The 17,141-nt window shown below is 54.0% G+C and overlaps 1 protein-coding gene across 3 annotated transcripts in view; it reads right to left on the bottom strand.

Annotated features, from left to right (window-relative positions):
* Window positions 1–17,141, bottom strand: part of LOC144730013 (FERM domain-containing protein 4A-like) — a 116,629-nt gene that overhangs the window by 85,703 nt on the left and 13,785 nt on the right. The window contains exons 1-2 of one of the 3 annotated variants that reach the window (XM_078610456.1): window positions 2,973–3,233; window positions 2,764–2,829 (exon numbers count right to left, since the gene is read on the bottom strand). In XM_078610456.1, coding sequence (XP_078466582.1) covers window positions 2,764–2,829; window positions 2,973–2,975 — 69 coding nt within the window. In that variant the 5' untranslated portion in view covers window positions 2,976–3,233. Of the gene's footprint in view, window positions 1–2,763; window positions 2,830–2,972; window positions 3,234–17,141 lie in introns of those variants that run through there. The other 2 variants (XM_078610457.1, XM_078610455.1) reach the window with 2 other exon arrangements.

The raw sequence follows: 17,141 nt of genomic DNA, 5'->3' as shown, positions 1-17,141 counted from the left end.
GAGAGGGGCAGTCGCCGGGCGGCGGCACATTACGCGTTCGCTCGGTCGCCATGGAGACGCGGATTTGAAGCACGCCGGGCCGATCATCCCGGCGAATAGCGGTGCTGTATGGCCGCCGGCTCAACGAGCGACCGTTACCCGGCACTCGGGGGGACGGGGGGGGGGTGAGGGGGGTGCGCAGAGCAACTCGAAGTGTCACGCAAATCACCGCGAGCGGGCGAGCCCCAAGCAGTAGCGCCAACGCCAGGGCAACCGCCACTTTGTGAAGAGCAGGAGGACGGTGACCACTTCCCTGTGAATAGGGGAAGGCTTAATGGTGAAATAAAGCTGCCAAAAACAGGCGAGGGTTGGAGTGCTTTTGGAAATCTAAAGTCACAAATGAAAGCATCGTGCAACTGCTCTAAAACCAGCGGGATTGTACTCGGTGTGCACGTGACCCCCCCGGTATGGAATACAAATCACGAACGTGGAGACGGACGGAGAAAGTGGAGCCAAAGCTGAGAAATGTGCAAAGCGGCGTGGAGAGATGCGTACTTGGGACGGACGTCGAGACGACAGGAGGCGGAACACATGGATGAGAGGACACGTCCAAGTTCGAGTCATCGGACACATGAACGCTGCGACCGATACAAGTTCAAGTGAACTTGAACACCGTAGCTTTCCAAAAATAACATGATAGTGCATAGCTTACCAGCACATGGGGATACAACTCACTGGTTATTTATTAATATATTTAAGGGTTCCATTTTTATTTATACAAAAACCAGCTACTTTTCTATGGATTCGTTTACTTTGCAAATAAATGAGGTTTACATGTGATTCTGAAAAATGTTGATAACTCTACCATATTTTTTGTACCGCCCCTGCTGCTGCTGCTGCTGCCACCGCGATGGCGTAGCGGCGGCATAGCGGCGGCATAAGCAAGGCCGTAACCTCTACACAGAACCCCCTGGGACTTCACCAACAGGCCCAGGGTGCCCCTTGCTGGCGCGAGCCACGTCGCGCCGGTCTCTGTGGCCAGCGACTCCCTCGCTGCACGTCCAGAGCCCTGCCCCGAGCAACACGCGGCCGCCCACTTCTCGTGCCTCCTCGGTAGAGGACGGCCAACGCAGACGGCAGCATCGTGAACCCGATAATCTCCCCACTCCACACGCCCAATCCACTTAGCCCCGACAAACACCCTAGTTACTGCCAAATTAACTCAACGTGGACTGTATCGGATGGAGGTTTGTTTCCTTCCCAGCGCACGAGCGAGCCCTCGCCGTGGGATTCAAGTGACGAAGAGGAGGAGGAGGAAGAGGAAGAAGCTTCCCCTTGTGGGAACTGCTCCTAGCGTCGCGACAGAACAAGGGCTCCGTGAGATGACGCCACGGAGCGATCGCCGCAGCCGCTTCCACTGGCCTCTCTCACACAGCGCCCATTTATGTTCTGCAAAGGGCAAAGTAGATTGCTCAACCATCGGGTGACATTTATTTACGTTCGTTTTTTTTTCTTTCCCCAGCAGAGCTGGGCAAAGACTACGTGCAACAGACAGCACAATGGGTTTTGCGCTTTAGTGAACAGGCTGAAACCATCAACTGGCTGCACTTAGAATACGATGAAAACGACAACAACAACAACAATAATACTACATCACCTGTCCCAGGCAGCCCTCACCGCCAGGCCAAGACTCTTCTCAAGAGGCTCCTGCACTCGGATGTTTGCCCAATTCCATCAGCGGGCACTTTGCATGCGGAAGGCTAAAAACCCGTGCGTAGGCGGAGATCACAGAGGTACACACAACCAGGTTCATCAACCCACTTGCTGTACTGCCAATGTGTTACCACCTGCCAGGCCCAGTGGGTTTGGGGGTTTCACAGATCTGTGTTCCACCAACCCTCGCCTCCAGAGTGCTGGATTAGCCACGTGCGAGCCATCCCACAAATGACCTCCCCCTGCAAGTGGGGTCACGCACGACGGTAATTATCATTGGTCATCGCGAACACGGGCAGAATTAGCAAGGGTCATTAACTCAGCCACCCATTAACTCAGCCACCCAGGAGTCTTCCTGCTCAAACCAGCAGCGTGTGGCAGTGCTCGCACCCGATGTGAAGATAGCATACACGTGTGTGTGTGTGCGCGTACAGGTCGGCTCAGTCTCAAATGAGTACCTGGTGCGGTGTGTAAACATCGCCACGAGGGAGATAAAGGCGGCCAGGGGTGGTGCTGGCCACTCACCCCCCCTGGTATGCCGTGTTGGCCTTCATCGGTGCTCGCTAACAGATACGGGGGTTCGTTGTCTGCGCACAGTGACAGATGTTTTGTACAGAGGATAGATGAGAGAGAGCGACGTGGATGAGTGGAACAGGTGAGATCACGTGGGAGAGAAATGCACGAGATGTGTGATTATGTGACAGAGAAGTTCAACAGACGGTGTGAGTTCAGAGATGTTGCAGAGATGTGTAACGGATGGCGTCAAAGTGCGAGTGCAATGAGATGCCGAGTGATATGAGTTTCACGAGAGGCAAGCGTGAGATCTACGAAATGTGATGTTTACGATTTGCAAGCCATGATCGCGAGAGATGCGAATAAGCGGACAAGAGATCAGAGAGGGCCACGTGTGCAAGAGAGGCGCCGGAGAAACTTGCCGGACGAGCACGGGAACAAGAGGCAACGAAATCAAGAAAGAGGCAACGAATCGCACAAACCAACAGCACACGGCAAAAGACCCCCGGCGAACGAGGGGCATGGAGCCACGGAGTCGTGCGGGCGCAGGTTCGTTACCTGGACGAGCAGCTCCAACTTGCGGGCGTCCAAGAGATGGATTTGGCAGCGCCGGCCCTCCGCCATCTGTTCGCAAGAAACACGCCACGGATTAGCGACGCCGGGGGAGCTGCCGCGATGACGGGCAAGCGAGTGAGCGAGCGTCCTCACGGGAGACCACGCACGGAGCTCCGGGCAAGCGGCCCACGGCGCAGCGCCGGGAGACCCACCATTTCCGACTCGGCGGTTGGAAGAGCGACATTTAAATCACGCTCCGAGTTCCAGGTTTCGCGTCCGCCGTCGGCGTTTAGTGCGAAGGCGCCGGAAGCGTGGCCGTGTGAGAGGAGCCGCCTCGTCCCCGCGAGGTCGCGCGTTGGCTCGCGGCGGCAGCGCGGGTGTCCATCGCGCCCCGCTGGGGCCACGGGCACGGAGCAGCGGACCGCGGAGCAGCTCCAGCCACGGCCGTTTAACTTTTTTCTTTTTTTCTCCCCTTTCCCCTTCCCCTCCTCCTCCTCCTCCCAAACACAACAGCGAGTTAAGCACCCATTGGTCTGTTCGTCCAAACACAGCTGAGACCGGCAACTGTGCCATTGGCTCGTAGGGTAGGGGGGTCGGGTGGCCGGGTGAGCGAGTGTGGGGGGTGGTGGTGGGAGGGAGGCCGAGTTGCGTTCGTGTTGAGTTTTCGGTCGTGGTGCTGGCGGTGGCGAGTCTCCGGTGTGGTGTGTAAACATCGCCACTGGGGAGACAAAGGCGGCCGGGCGTGGTGCTGACCACCCATCCAACTCATGTGCCATGCCGGCCTTCATAAGTGCTCGCCGACAGTATTTGCCCCAACAGCCTGTGAAGGCTACACAGGGAGATTGTCTTTGTCTGGTAGGGTGAAGCAGCAGTGCGTGCTTGGTTGGGTGTATCTGTGTGCCCGAGCGCACGCGAATGTTCCGGCGCGTGTACCACATCCCACGACGTCAGCCAGACGAGTTCAACTCCTGTCTGTGCACAACGACACAGCAGGCGGCACGCCTCCATCTGTCCAGGGCCTCTCCTCGGGGCAAACTAAAGCCCTTCATAATAAACACGCGCAGAGCCGAGCCGGCGATGTGTAAACGTATGCGCCGGGGAGACAAAGACGGCCGGGCAAGTGACTCTCTAGCCACGCCAGTCTCGCTCGGCGTGCCGGCTCGCAGGATGCGTCCCCCAAGGTGCGAGGGCGGAACGGGAGAGCCGTGCGCTCGTGTGCTCGTGTGCACGGCTCTAGGCGGGGACGCCCGGCGGCTGGGGAGCTCGTGCACAGGAAACCCGCGGGCGCGCATCCCGAGCAGCGGCGGCGGCAGCGGCAGCAGCGGCAGTGGCAGCAGCAGCAGCAGTTTGCAATTAAAGTCTGGGGCTGAGCTCGCTGCGAATGCCGCCCCCCACTACCCCCTCCCCCCGCGCTTCGCCCGCAAGGCAGCCCCCAAGCCACGGGACGGCTGCTAAAGCTGTTGTCAAACAGCACCGACACTTCGTTTATCTTCTAGACCGTTGCGGTTTGTTTTTTGAACATTATTGTGGCGTTGCGAGCACGAAAATAAAAAGGTGAACACGCACGCGTGCCGTTCATCGTGCCAACAGAGCCGCACTGCCACGCTGGCAAAGAGAGGAATCACCCCGAGGTGTTGACCGGCTTCCTTCACGACTCCGCCTGACAACCCAAATTGGAAGTGTAGTGGGATAGAAGCATGTTCAGTCCAACTCCCCTCCCTCGTCACACTCTCTCGGCGCGCTCAGTCGACACCTTTAAACTCCCAACGCTTCGTTCACGCAGAGTTGTAAATCGTGCTTTTGAGAGTGAACGCCATGCCGTTTACAACTGGGAGGGCGATTGGATTTATTTATTTCTAGAAAGTTTTTTAAGGGTCCATCATCTTCGAGGTGGCGGCTCAGGAGACTGACAATGTCCACGCCGGAGCACCGCTGAGATCCTGGGTTAGAATGTCGCTGCCAGTCACCCGTGACGGCAGCCAGCTCTCTAGCACCGTGCGCAGACCTCTGCGCCACCACTCCCCTCATATAAACATGCAAGACAAAGATCCCCCATAGAGCCTTCACAGACTGTTGGGTTGGGGCAAGTGCTGCAAGCGAGAACCTATGAAGGCTGGCACAGCACAAGAGGGGATTGGATAGCCAGTAATACGCCTGGCCGACTTTGTCTCCCTCGCGGCGATGTTGACGCACCGCACCGGGTACTCATTTGAGGTGGAGCTGACCTAGGGGAGGCCCAGGACCAATTCAGATAATCGTCACTGCTGGCCGTACATGCACGTACACACACAGGTCACACACGCACAGTATATGACAACACACCAACAAACACGCGTCGTCTTCGCATTGCGTGAGGATTAACGGGAGTGTGTTCTGCAGGTGGCTGACATCTAAACAAACATTACACGTGGATCTGCTTTCGTTGCAGATCTCAATGTCAACATTTCAAGCGGATAGCCCACAAGCACCTGGGAGCACGGTACCCGGAGGCTCGGCTGTACTGTCGCTGTCGGCAAACACAACCCCGAGGAGCACCGACAGTAGCGCCCTGGGTGCTCACCGATTCACGACAACACGAGGGCCACGCACGGCATTTCAGACCACGCCGTGGACTGCCACGGCACCGTACATTGGCGTCGCTTCCTTCCTCCTGCCAGATCCAAGTATTCTTCTTCCGTGGTTGGCAGCTCACCTCCCAGGTTTGTGTCTCACGCGGTCTCGTCACGAAAATTTCACTATAAACTAAACTACTTTTATGTTACCAGGTAAGGCCCACTGAGCTCTATAACTTTTTTGTCAGAGGCGACCTGGCCACAAATAACAGCTCAACGAAGTGGCTTATCACATGGACATTTCTGTCAGCCAAATCCTCTAAACACCACCCTGGTCAAGTGGCTCGCTTGGTGCCCGGGTGCCACTCCAATAGCAGTCTGGGTCACCCGCCATCCTCGCCTGCACCCTGCACGCGTGCCCCACTCATGGCAACGCCTTCCCGACCACATCCACAATGCTCTCCTGCATCGTGGATGAGCACACACTCGTCTCTCTCTGCTGCTACCGGTTGCGTCACATTTGCTCGAATGCATTCTGATGGTGACCTAAAACAAGACGAGCACAATGCAGCTCTTCAGGAACTGCCGATGGGTTTTTGCATAATGTGCAACGGCTGTGTGCGTTTTACACATTATCAAAGCTTTCCTCCTGCATTATATTTTGAAGTTCAAAGTTGTTTATTATATCCTGGAATACGATTGAGCATCATCTGCAAGCCAGAAGTTTTCTTCCAGCTCTCGATGACAGAAAAACATCAGTCCAACAGCAGCCCGGAGCCAGTGGTGTGAATTCCAAATTCCTAAGGCCCGGGCCGCTGTCGGCCTGCCACAAAGTGGAACTCATTTTATTGACCCTACAAGCACAGTGGACTGATGTGGTCCCCCTATGGCAATGTTAACGAGCTGTCATTTTCTTCCCTGCTCAAAATAAAAAAAACTTTGGCTGGTTTCTCATCTCCATCTGCGTTGAAACGCCAGCGGTGGAAATTCCACATTGCTATGGCTGGGTCCAATTCTTCACGTAACCACTGCGGGCTTCCCACAAAGCGGTACCCCACCCCCCCCCCCCCCCCGATGCTGTGGTCCAAAGCGCAAACTCAGAAGTCCGTGCCGAGTGCCATCCCCGTGCCCCGGAGGCCTCCGGCGTAGCCCCATTGTGTTATAGGCCAGCTCAGCCCTGGGCTGCCACTTAAGTCCCAACGCAGGCCACCTGTCCCCCCCATACACGCAGGCACATCTGTCGCCCACGCTGATAATCGGGAATAGAGTCCAAATTATGTGTTGACACAATTGGCCGTTTTACCACTGTACAATCAATCCCGTGAGATTATCACCGGATTAATAGGGGCGATGGGTTGTGTAAATATGTCTTGAGGTTTTTTTAGATTTCTGATAAGAATTCAAATCGTCTCCCCCACTCAAACAAGCGCAGATCAGTGGTCATCTACTATGGCAGCCTTGAACCGGGCCATTCCACGTTTTCATGCCAGGATTTGTGCCTACATAGGATGACCACGAGTGGGTGAATTGGCACCATTGGGAAAAGCCAATTAAGTCAAACATCAACGATTTAGTTGGCTTGTTTGTAATGCCTAACTTGTATCGTCTGTCTTGTGAGTTCTATATAGTTTAGTTTGTCATTCGTTTACCTAGAAATAGAGATATAAACACTTATCATCTTTGTGTGAATTGTACACTTTGAAAACAACGGATTCTTAAGCCGATGAGGCTATGCATGCAACATTAGTGTAACAGCAGATTTAATTCACTTTGTTGATAAATCATTAGTCACCAAAACAAATGCATTTGCTTCATTATTTACGATGGCGCTGCTGTGTTACACTCGACGGATCTTGCCTGTCAGTTGGGGGCATGCTGCTCTGGGATTTTACTCAATTAAATCATTTGCGAGTATTTATTTTCAAAGTTGGACCAGAACACCAGCACGCAATGGCTTCCTCTTTTCCGAATAACACCACAGGATCTTTAACATCCATTCCGCAGCAGACGGCGTGTCCTTGTCTGGTTAATACACCTTTGGTATTAACCAGGGCGACCACCGGAAATGAACCGCTAACTTCGACAACGAGCGGCACTCGGCTCCGCCAGCGCCGACTTTTTACATTTCACGCAGCAGCTGGCGAGCGACTGCAGCTGGAATCCACGCGGGCAGCTCTGGGGTGCGATCGCTCGACTCGCCACTAACCGTGGACGTGTGCCCGGCCACGCGGCGGGCAGCCGGGCGCCGGCGAGCGGACGGGGCGGCAGAACACCACGCTAGATTCACCACTTGTCCTGTGTTGTAAAGCTAAAAGCAGCGAGCGTCTCGTTGTCCCCCGCACCTCCGATTAGCACGTACGGTGCGGAAGAAGTTCGACCGACATACATAGTGGAGGGAGAGCCAGGCGACCATGCGCTGAGCTGGGAGACGGCTCCGGCTCAGACAGGCGCACGTCTGTAAACACGCGCGGTGCAAACACACCAACTGCATGCAGCTGCCCGAGCCGGTTTGGAGAGTAAATACTCAGATCTGCCACGAGGTAGCCTATGGGCACTGGCTCTCTGCATTGGGATGAGGGGACCCCCCCTCCCTGTGTTTGTGACACGGTCGTTGAGCCAGAACCTCCAAGCCCCTGGTTTAAAGTCCTACACCCGGATTTTCTCACAAGAGGACCGGTGCCTGCGTTACGAGCTCCAGGGTTCAATCCCAGGTGACAGGTGTCCCTATCATGTAGCTGTTACCCAGAGTTAGGTCATGGGACCTGCACCTGTGATGCCCTGGGTTGAAGTCCAGTGGTGTGGTAGCTCTTCATCAAGGAGCTAACGTGGTTGCAATGAACCAGAGTAAATGAGGCCATGCGTTCTTCCCTCCTTGTCACGCGACGTCTTTCTCTCGAGGATGATATCCATGTCACGGCACTAAGCCCGAGTCTGTGAGTTCCTGAGTCGACATCACATTATGCTTGTGTTTAGGTGACGAACCAGCAACCCTGAGTTCAAAGCCTGGGGTCTTTGTCAGGGGGACAGATAATGCCTCAATCAGTGGCTCCCTCCTCCCCTCTGCTCAGCCTCCGTCCACGGGAAGCGGCCGTCACTCGCCCGACGGATCCACGCCACGCTGGAGTCGGAGTTGACTCCCAGCTTCAGTAAACGTGGCGGTGGCGCTCAACTTGGCCCGGCTGCCAGCGGCGCAACGCCGCGCCGGTGTCTCCGCGCCGGAAGGGCGCCGCCCGCAAAGCGGCACTCGATTTGCCAACACCGCAAGGACGACGAGCCGAGTCGATGCCCGACCGCGACTTCGACTCGTAACGCGGTGGTGGTGGAGAGCCACGAGCCAGGAACCCCCCGGCTATGTCGGGACAGACTCTTCTCTTGCTGGGCAGGGTACGTGACGAAGGCGAAGAGAGATTTTTTTTGGGGGGGGGGGCGGAGGTTTGCGTTTGCAACGCGCGCCGAGGCCTCTCGACGACGTCGATTTCCAGCCGTGGTGGCGACCCACCCACCCCGCGGGGCCCACGCAGGGCTCGGCACCATTTACACATTTCCAGCTCAAAAGTCCTTCGGGCCCCGATTGCAGTGACCACCTCCCCCCCCCCAGCCCAACGGCGATACCCTCCAGGGAGGGCCGCAGAAGGGCAGCGCGCCAGGCGTGAGTGCGGCGAGGAGGAGGAGGAGGAGGCGGCTTCGCTATAACGAGCACCTTTGTTCGCGCTTGGAAGTGGCGTGCGCGATAAACCCATGCCGCTCCCAACTCCAGGGGATTTTACTTTTTTCTTTGGCACGATGGAAATATTGCACCTTTCATTTCTGTGTTGGTACATAGTGGGTTTACAATGAATAGTAGTCGTGGTAATACTAATATGCTATTGTATGATCAGGTCAGATAGAGCCGTGCCTTGAATGGTGGGATTCGAAGGTCGAGACCTCAAACTGTAATGTCGGTGGTTTAACTTGACCCATCATTCCAGGGGGCTCCTAAACAAGAACACCACTTTGTGGGTATTATAGAGTTCTTATCCTCTGGAGATATTTGATCGCTGCCATTATAAATACAAGTTAAATATCTCATATTGCCTCAAGGCTGGCAATGGCACATTGTAGAGCTGCAATAAATTGGGTAAAAATCACACGCAAATTCAATATTGTGTATTTTTTGTGTAACCATTGGTGACCAGGCTGACATCATCGGCTCACTGCTGAAACGCGGACTCCACAACTAGAATCTCCCAGCCTCGTCCCGCACCTCGCTTCCAATGCTGACCACGGCGCACACGCAACAACAGTGGCACTTGAATCCGGCTCGGACGTCTTTTAGGTTGACTTAGCCTGAAACGAGCATCTTGCATAGCGATGTGGTTAACATTTGCACTGCGGGGCGCCCAGTGGCCGCCAGGTGTGCGTCGTTCCGGCCGTGCCGCTAGCTCAGACCCAACACGCCCGAGCAGCAGGCTCCTGGCAAGCCCTTGGCCTTGGCCAAGCGGCAGTGCCTTTTGACCCCTTGCTGCCGAATATTCGCGGTTCGGGCCTAGCACCCGCCCTGGTTAATACTGCCGGTGCATTAACCAGTGCAGTGACTTCAGAAGAGCGTTGGGCTGCAAGACTGTCGCGAATGCCAGGAGTGTTCAAGATGCTTCCACTCTGGGTTCTCATTTAAGCTGCAATTACAAATGTGGCCAAACCACCAACATCTCAGCGTCATTTGCTCGACACCTGTTTTAACGCCTTAGTTTGTTGGCCTTCCCCCGCACCTCTGATTAGCATCGTTGGCTAGTTGGTGCGAAAGAAGCTCAACATACATACATGCTCGTACAGGTAAACTCATACAAGGTGCTGTGTTCGTGTGGGCAACGGTAGCGTGGCGGTTAGCACGCAGCGCTACGAACCCATCGAATCGAGTACGATTCCCCGCTCACAGCCAACATCAGTGACGAATATATGAATACATGGGCTTCCCCGAGGTCGAAACAGCAGACACAGCCTTATACGAATATGTATGTTGAACTTATTTCGCACCGTACCAAGCCAACCATGTTAATCGGAGGTTCGGTGTGTAAACAAAAGCCATAGGAAGTGGTCGGGCGTGGTGCTAGCAACACCCACCCCTCGTGTGCCTTGCCGGCCTTCATCGCTGCTCGTGAACAACACTTGCCCCAACAATCTGTTGAGGCTCTGGGGAGGGCGGGGGGCGGGGATCTTTGTCTTGTATACAATTCGTATTATTATAATAGTGTGTCTATAATAGACGGTTGTGGTGTCTCACTGTGAGATAAACTACATTGTGTGCCGTGGCCTTGTGTCATCTGTGAGGCTGTGCTCAAGTGATAGTATCCAGACACGACCACAGGAGAGAGCCGGGGTATGGGGGGGGGCTGTGAGATACAGAGTGGGGAGTGGGGGGCCAGTCAGCTGCAGTGCCCGAGGAACGCGCGGACTTTAATAACAGAGCTCGCAATAAAACGCACGTGCATGAGGCAGACCGTGAATTGTGCACGCAGCTAAGCGTAAATGCAGAATAAATAAAACCTTCAACCGGGAACAGGCACATAACCGATCGTAAACTCCTACACAGGCACACTCACGGACACGCACGCACAGACACACTCACGCACACGCACGCACAGGCACACTCATGGACACGCACACGCACGCACAGGCATACGCACGCACACGCACAGGCACACTCACAGGCACACTCACGGACACGCACACGGACACGCACACTCACGGACACGCACGCACAGACACACTCACACACACACAGGCACACGCACAGACACGCACACGCACAGACACGCACACACAGACACACTCACGAACACGCACACACAGGCACACGCACAGACACGCACAGACACGCACACACACCACAAACACAAGTATGAACACGAACGTACGCACACACACTCACACAATCACACGCATGTACCCGCAGAGACTGCTGACGGGCTGTTGGTGCAAGTGCTGTTAGCGAACACCTATTAAGGCTGGCATGGCACACCAGGGGATAGGTGCCCAGCATCACGTCCGGCCACCTTGTGTCCCCAATGCTGATGTTTACACACCACAGAAGATATTCAATTAAAGCAGAGTCAAATTGGTGGCATCCTTCATTTCACCTATAACCCTTTGACACTGCAAGTCTCCAGTTGAAAGGAGACCCAGGACCGGTTCAGATACCACCTGTAAATGAGGTTAACTATGGCTGGATATTAACCTTCTGTTGAGCCTTAAAAGGTAGCACAGCAAGTAAGCCATGGACCCATGGACACCAATTTACGAGGTATCGCCTTGCCCACCTGGCTCTTCTCCAGTCACTCCGGTTTCTACTCTGATACAAATAGAAACACACTTACTAAATAGGAAATGGCTAAACATCCAAATTCAGCAGAATCATAAAAAAATCAGGGGAGGCTTTTAATGGGTAAATAAAGTACACGAATATGAAATACTGTCGTAAAGAAACTTGTTGCCTCTGAATAAAGAAATGAATGCAATGCATTCCACTGCAGGATAGGGTGAACAACTTCACAAGTTCAGATGAGGACATCACAAGGACAAAGTGGTGGCTTGAGGTGGGACACGTGCAGGGTGGAGGAGCCTAGGTCACCGAGGCGGCCGTTGGGGTGGCACCCTCAGCGCGGTGACCGAGGAGAAGGCCTCCAGCCGCTGGTGGCGGTGGTGATGAGACTGCGGGAGTGGTCCCTAGTGGTTGTGTGTGCGAGTTGAACTCCTTTCGCACTGTGCGTAGACAACCGTGCTAATCGGAGGTGCTGGGGAAGGACAACAAACTAAGCACAAAAAGCAGTTTTCAAGAAATTAGTTTTCAATCGAGATTTAAAACTGCATAGCTCCAGTCACCATTGGAACGGCCGAGGCATCCTGCACAGCACTGGTATTGTGGCATCAATACGTCGGCCGTAATGACCTCCTGACCTCGGCGTAACGTTGCGAGCGTTGGCCGGGCCGACTGAGCTGCAGCCACTTGAACCAGCCCTGCCCAATGCCCAGTCGGAGCGGCTCCAGGCACAGCACTGGGCCATTGTGATTCGCTTCCTGGGCCGATCGTTACGCACCACGGCTCGTGTCGATGGCAACGCTGCCGCTTCAAACCATATCAGATTAGCAGGGATATGGGTTCACGCACTTTCACAATCAATGAAAACACAAAGAGTATTGGGGGCAAGCGCTGTTAGCGAGCTCCTGTTAATGCCGGCACAGCACACGAGGGGGTGGGTGGCCAGCATCACGCTGCCCGCCCCCGTCTTGCCAGTGCCGATGTTTACACACTGCACCGGGTACTCATCTGAACCAAGGACCGGTTCAGATGTTCGCCACTCTTATCGTGAGCAGGAATCGAACTCGTAGCCTAGAGCGCTAATCACTGCACCAGCACACACACAGGTATGGACTGCTATACCCAGCCTACTTAGAACTGATAGAATAATATTTCAAAAACAATTGTATAATGAACCCCTCTGGCTTCAGAGTATTGGGACACTGCTTTGGAAAGGCCAATGCTGCAGCACCCGCCGCATTGCGCCAAAGTAATGATGAACACACCTGCGCATGCCATCAAGCTCTAGTGCAGTGTACATTCTGCACCGAGCCACAGTTGGCAAGAAACAGAGACATTTTGGCAAATGTCCCCATCACTCATTCACTCCGTTATTTCAATTTACTGCTCTGTGTTGCAAAACACATGGCTCAGGGGTGATCGTCCAGCAAAGGCGAGCAAGCGGACACGTTCACACTCGCGCCGGGGAGGACGTCAACGTTTACCTCTCACGACGTCGGCATCTCGCTTGCTCCGACGAGAGTGAGGTGGCGATAATACCCGCTGGCATGTCGGAGCCACTGGTGGAAATTCAACATTATTATGCCAGGGGCCAGCGTCTCCCAGAGGAAAAACCACCATTGACCATCCCCAAAGTGGCACTCGATTCGCACGTTGACATCGGCACACACTGCTCGTGGTGTCAGCGCACTGGACCTCCGGAGGTCGCCGGTTCGATCTGCGGGCACGGCAGTTGAATCCGAGTAATACACTTTGTAAAACGGCGTCCTGAGGCTCACCTGATTTTAGAGGCTTCCTCCACAACTTGAGATCTATGGAAAGCACTTTGAGGCCTCGTGCTAATTGCAGACAACCGAGGGTGTTATTATTATTATCATGGCCAACGATGCAGGTTTCTTTAAACGCCCTTTCCCGTCTCTATCCACCCTGCAGTAGAACCGGGCACACAACCGCAGGCCGTTGTTCGGCAGGTCGCGTGCGGTGGGGTAATGTGTGGGTACTCCACCCTCTTACAATATATCAGGCCAACGTGGAAGAGTAGACCAAATACCCTCTCCAGAGGGGCTCCCCTAGAGCTCCCTCTAGTGGAGGTCTACCCGCCAGCAGTTGCGTGAGCGAGCCATTGCAGGCCGCGCCTCTACGTTTACGTGAACACGAGTACGCGTCTGTGTCTGCCTGGCTGGCTAGGCCCCCACCTGCCCTCTCTTCTTTCCTGAATCTCCTGCCCCCCCCCCCCCCCAATGGTTTCACAATTCCGATCCCATTAGGAATCATATTGAATTCTCAGAATGGATTTGCGATTCCAGGTAAGGTATCATTAGAATAGGCCAGCTCCAGCGCCGACCCCGTGCTCCAATGCAGTCATTACGAGCCCTCGGAGCAACCCGGCCACATCAGAACATAACTTTCCAATTGCACTGCCTCCCACAATTATTGCTGTACATAACTGCATTTCCCTCAAATGAACCCACACATTCCAAAGTAGTGTAGGGTTTGTGGCAGATATTCAATTACTGTGGGTGCCATGAAAGTCCAAACCACGTTACGTTAATTCTAACGACTTTCTGGGAATCCTGAAGCGGTTGTGTTATGGATGAGAACTGGACCCCCCCCCCGGCCCATCATGGGATTGTGGAACTTCTCCCACTTGGCTTGTGACTGCCGCCGGAGATTAGCAGCGCCCCGTCCTCACCCGGCACACCAACTGCTCTTTCACGGTGGGCGCAACCCAAACACCGAGAGAATATGGGCGTACTCTTAGGTTTTTTTCGGTAAAGTCACGTAGGTAAAAATAAATAATAATAAAAAATTAATTTTTACCGACGTGACTTTACCGAAACCTAAGAGTATGAATCCTTGCAGTCACGAAAGCTTCAAATCTAGGAAGAATATGGTCGTTCCGAGGCTGCGTGCCCCACACGCAGATCAAGGGCAGACACGCCGCACAGCCCCCTCGTGACATCGCTCCACTGCCAAAGCTCTGATGGGTCGCATCTTCCTTTGGCGAGTGGTCATCTTATGGCGAGCCTGGCCTACACCAAAGGAATGTGAAATTTCCAAAGATCTACACCCGTGTAGCCTTAGCAGACTGTTGGGGCAAGTGCTGAGCGCGAGCAGCACCTAAGAAGGCTGGCACGTGACACGAGGGGGTGGGTCGCCTTTGTCTCCCCGGTGCTGATGTGTTACACAATGCACCAGGTACTAATTTAAGGCTGAGTCGACCTACGGGAGCCCCAGACCCGGTTCAGATATTCGTCAGCAATGTTGGCCGTAAGCGGGAATCGAACTCGGCTCGCCTGTTTGTAGTGCAGCACCGACACTGCGCCACCGCTCCACCCACGTTGACGAGGATGAGCACCCCCCCCCCCGCGCTCGCTAGAGCAGGGCCACACTTTTGACTCCCAGCGATCCAAAGCATTATTTAACGTAACGTGTGCCACCTCGCATTGTTGGCAACTTCCCGCCAGGCCTCTCCATAACTAAAGCGCGTCGTTTAGCGAGCGCACGTCATCTATTTTTGTTTTAGCACCGCCGCATTGTGGGCAACGTCGAGTGGAAAGATCAACACAAGGGCCTGGCCAACTCGGCAGAGGGCTGGGGGACAAAAAGCGTTCCCACCGATGCCAAGGCTTCGTGTTCACCAGCTAACGGGCACCTTGCTCCAGCGCAAAGCCAACACGGCCGAGCGAGTCCATGTGGTTAGAGCACCGGCCACCGAGTCTCTCCACACCGAGCAAGTGGTTCAACTCCCCGCTTCAGACGCTCAATTTCTGCACGAAATTAGCAAAGCACACAGATTGCTGGAGAGCGGACAGCAAACAGCCCATGGCATAATGAGCGTGCACACAAATGAGCCGTTTGTGAAAGTGTGGTTCTGAGTGGACGGCAGGAATGCGAAGTTCCTGTGGAAGGGGTCAGCATATCCAGCGCATAGGTGTCGATGACTCAAATAGAGTGTTGGAAATTCCACATTCCCATGGCGGGGGGGATGGGCAGGCTGCCAGCAATAGCTCTGCATTGATGGTCGCTATGGGAACAACCTCATAGGAACCCTTCAGACGAAGAAGCGACCCGCAAGAGCAGGAGAGCATCGCTGACTGACGCCCGACGTGTGGCTTCGACAAACCCAATGCGTTGTTTCATTTTGCCAGGCCAGAGGAATTCAGGAAGGCCTGGGTCGTGACCTTATAAACAGAGCTGCATCAAAGAGTGCGGCGCAGAGTGGACGGCGTTCGCCGAGGAGCGGGGCCCGGCGAGGAAGCGTCTCTCCCATCGAGCCAATCAGGGGCCGTCTATACGGCCACCGTAAAAACTTTGACATTTAATTTCCAAGACAGTCCAAGTAATTTTGGCAGCGGGGCAGGACCCTCCTGCAACAAAGTCTCGAGACTCAGCGAGGTATTCCTGGGTCGACAAGCGTAATGATTGGAAATAGTAATCATCATCATCGTAAATGTATTTCACAGAGTAAGGGGCATGACGTGACTGTCATTTACTTTCGCCCCGTAGGTAGACGATGCAGAAACAGCCTCTCGTTCTCATCAAGCCACAGCATGATGAGTCCTGCCCAGTTTCCCCAGTCGGACAACGATGCGTGGATATCTTCTAAATGTAGTTTTTGTAATGTGCGGGTAATTTTTCGAACGTGGCACATTTTGACCCAAGTTGTTTACGCCGTGCCTTCCAATAGACAACACAACTCAGCGGCTTAACAAAACACTGGAATTTACGTCATGTTTAACAATTAGCAAATTAATTATCTGCCAGTTTTGTAATTAAAAATAAATTTTCATCGCAACTTGCAAACGCTTAAAAAACACATTTTATGATTGTAAAATATAACTGTTTGGAAAAGCCGGACTCAAAGCGTTGCTCAAATGAGTAAAGTATACAATCGGCGGTCATCTTGCTGGTACTGAAGCAGTGGTCCGGAGCCAGTCGACCCACAGCCTGCCCCGCTGCCGACTTCCCAGATAAGTTGGTACCATTTTATTGCACCTGCACCTGGAGGGACGATGATAAAACCAGAACTCACGTGAAGGATATGAACGTGCGACTTCGTGAATGACAGTTCTCGGAACCACAGAAACCACCCAGCCGCATTACAACGGCAGCAACGACACCGGCAAGTCGGGTTCTATGTTCTAAAGTTGTTCGGCGTCGATCGACCGCTTCGCTTTCAAACTCAAACTCAGGGCGGTTTGTATCCGGCCCAGTGACCCCCGCAGCACTCCACCGGGAAAAATACGCAGAGCAACTGTACATACCAACAGGGCGGGCCACAACGTACACACATACCACCCGGTAATTATTACCGACTGCTGCTGATGTTTAAACATCGAGTTTACATTGCGAATTTCAATCGGTAATCAGTGGCGATCCTCTGGATGTATCCGCCTCCCCCCATAGAAACGTGGAAAGTTCAACAATGGCGAGTGCCGCCCCATCACGCGTCTCAGCACGGAGACACTTGAGCTTTTTTAACGCTGTGCACTGTACATCTGTGCGTACACACGCATAGCTGTGTGTAGGTG

Source organism: Lampetra planeri, chromosome 34, assembly GCF_965212315.1.
Source record: "Lampetra planeri chromosome 34, kcLamPlan1.2.h2, whole genome shotgun sequence".
Lineage (NCBI taxonomy): Eukaryota > Metazoa > Chordata > Hyperoartia > Petromyzontiformes > Petromyzontidae > Lampetra > Lampetra planeri.
This window is presented reverse-complemented; position numbering and strand designations above follow the sequence as displayed.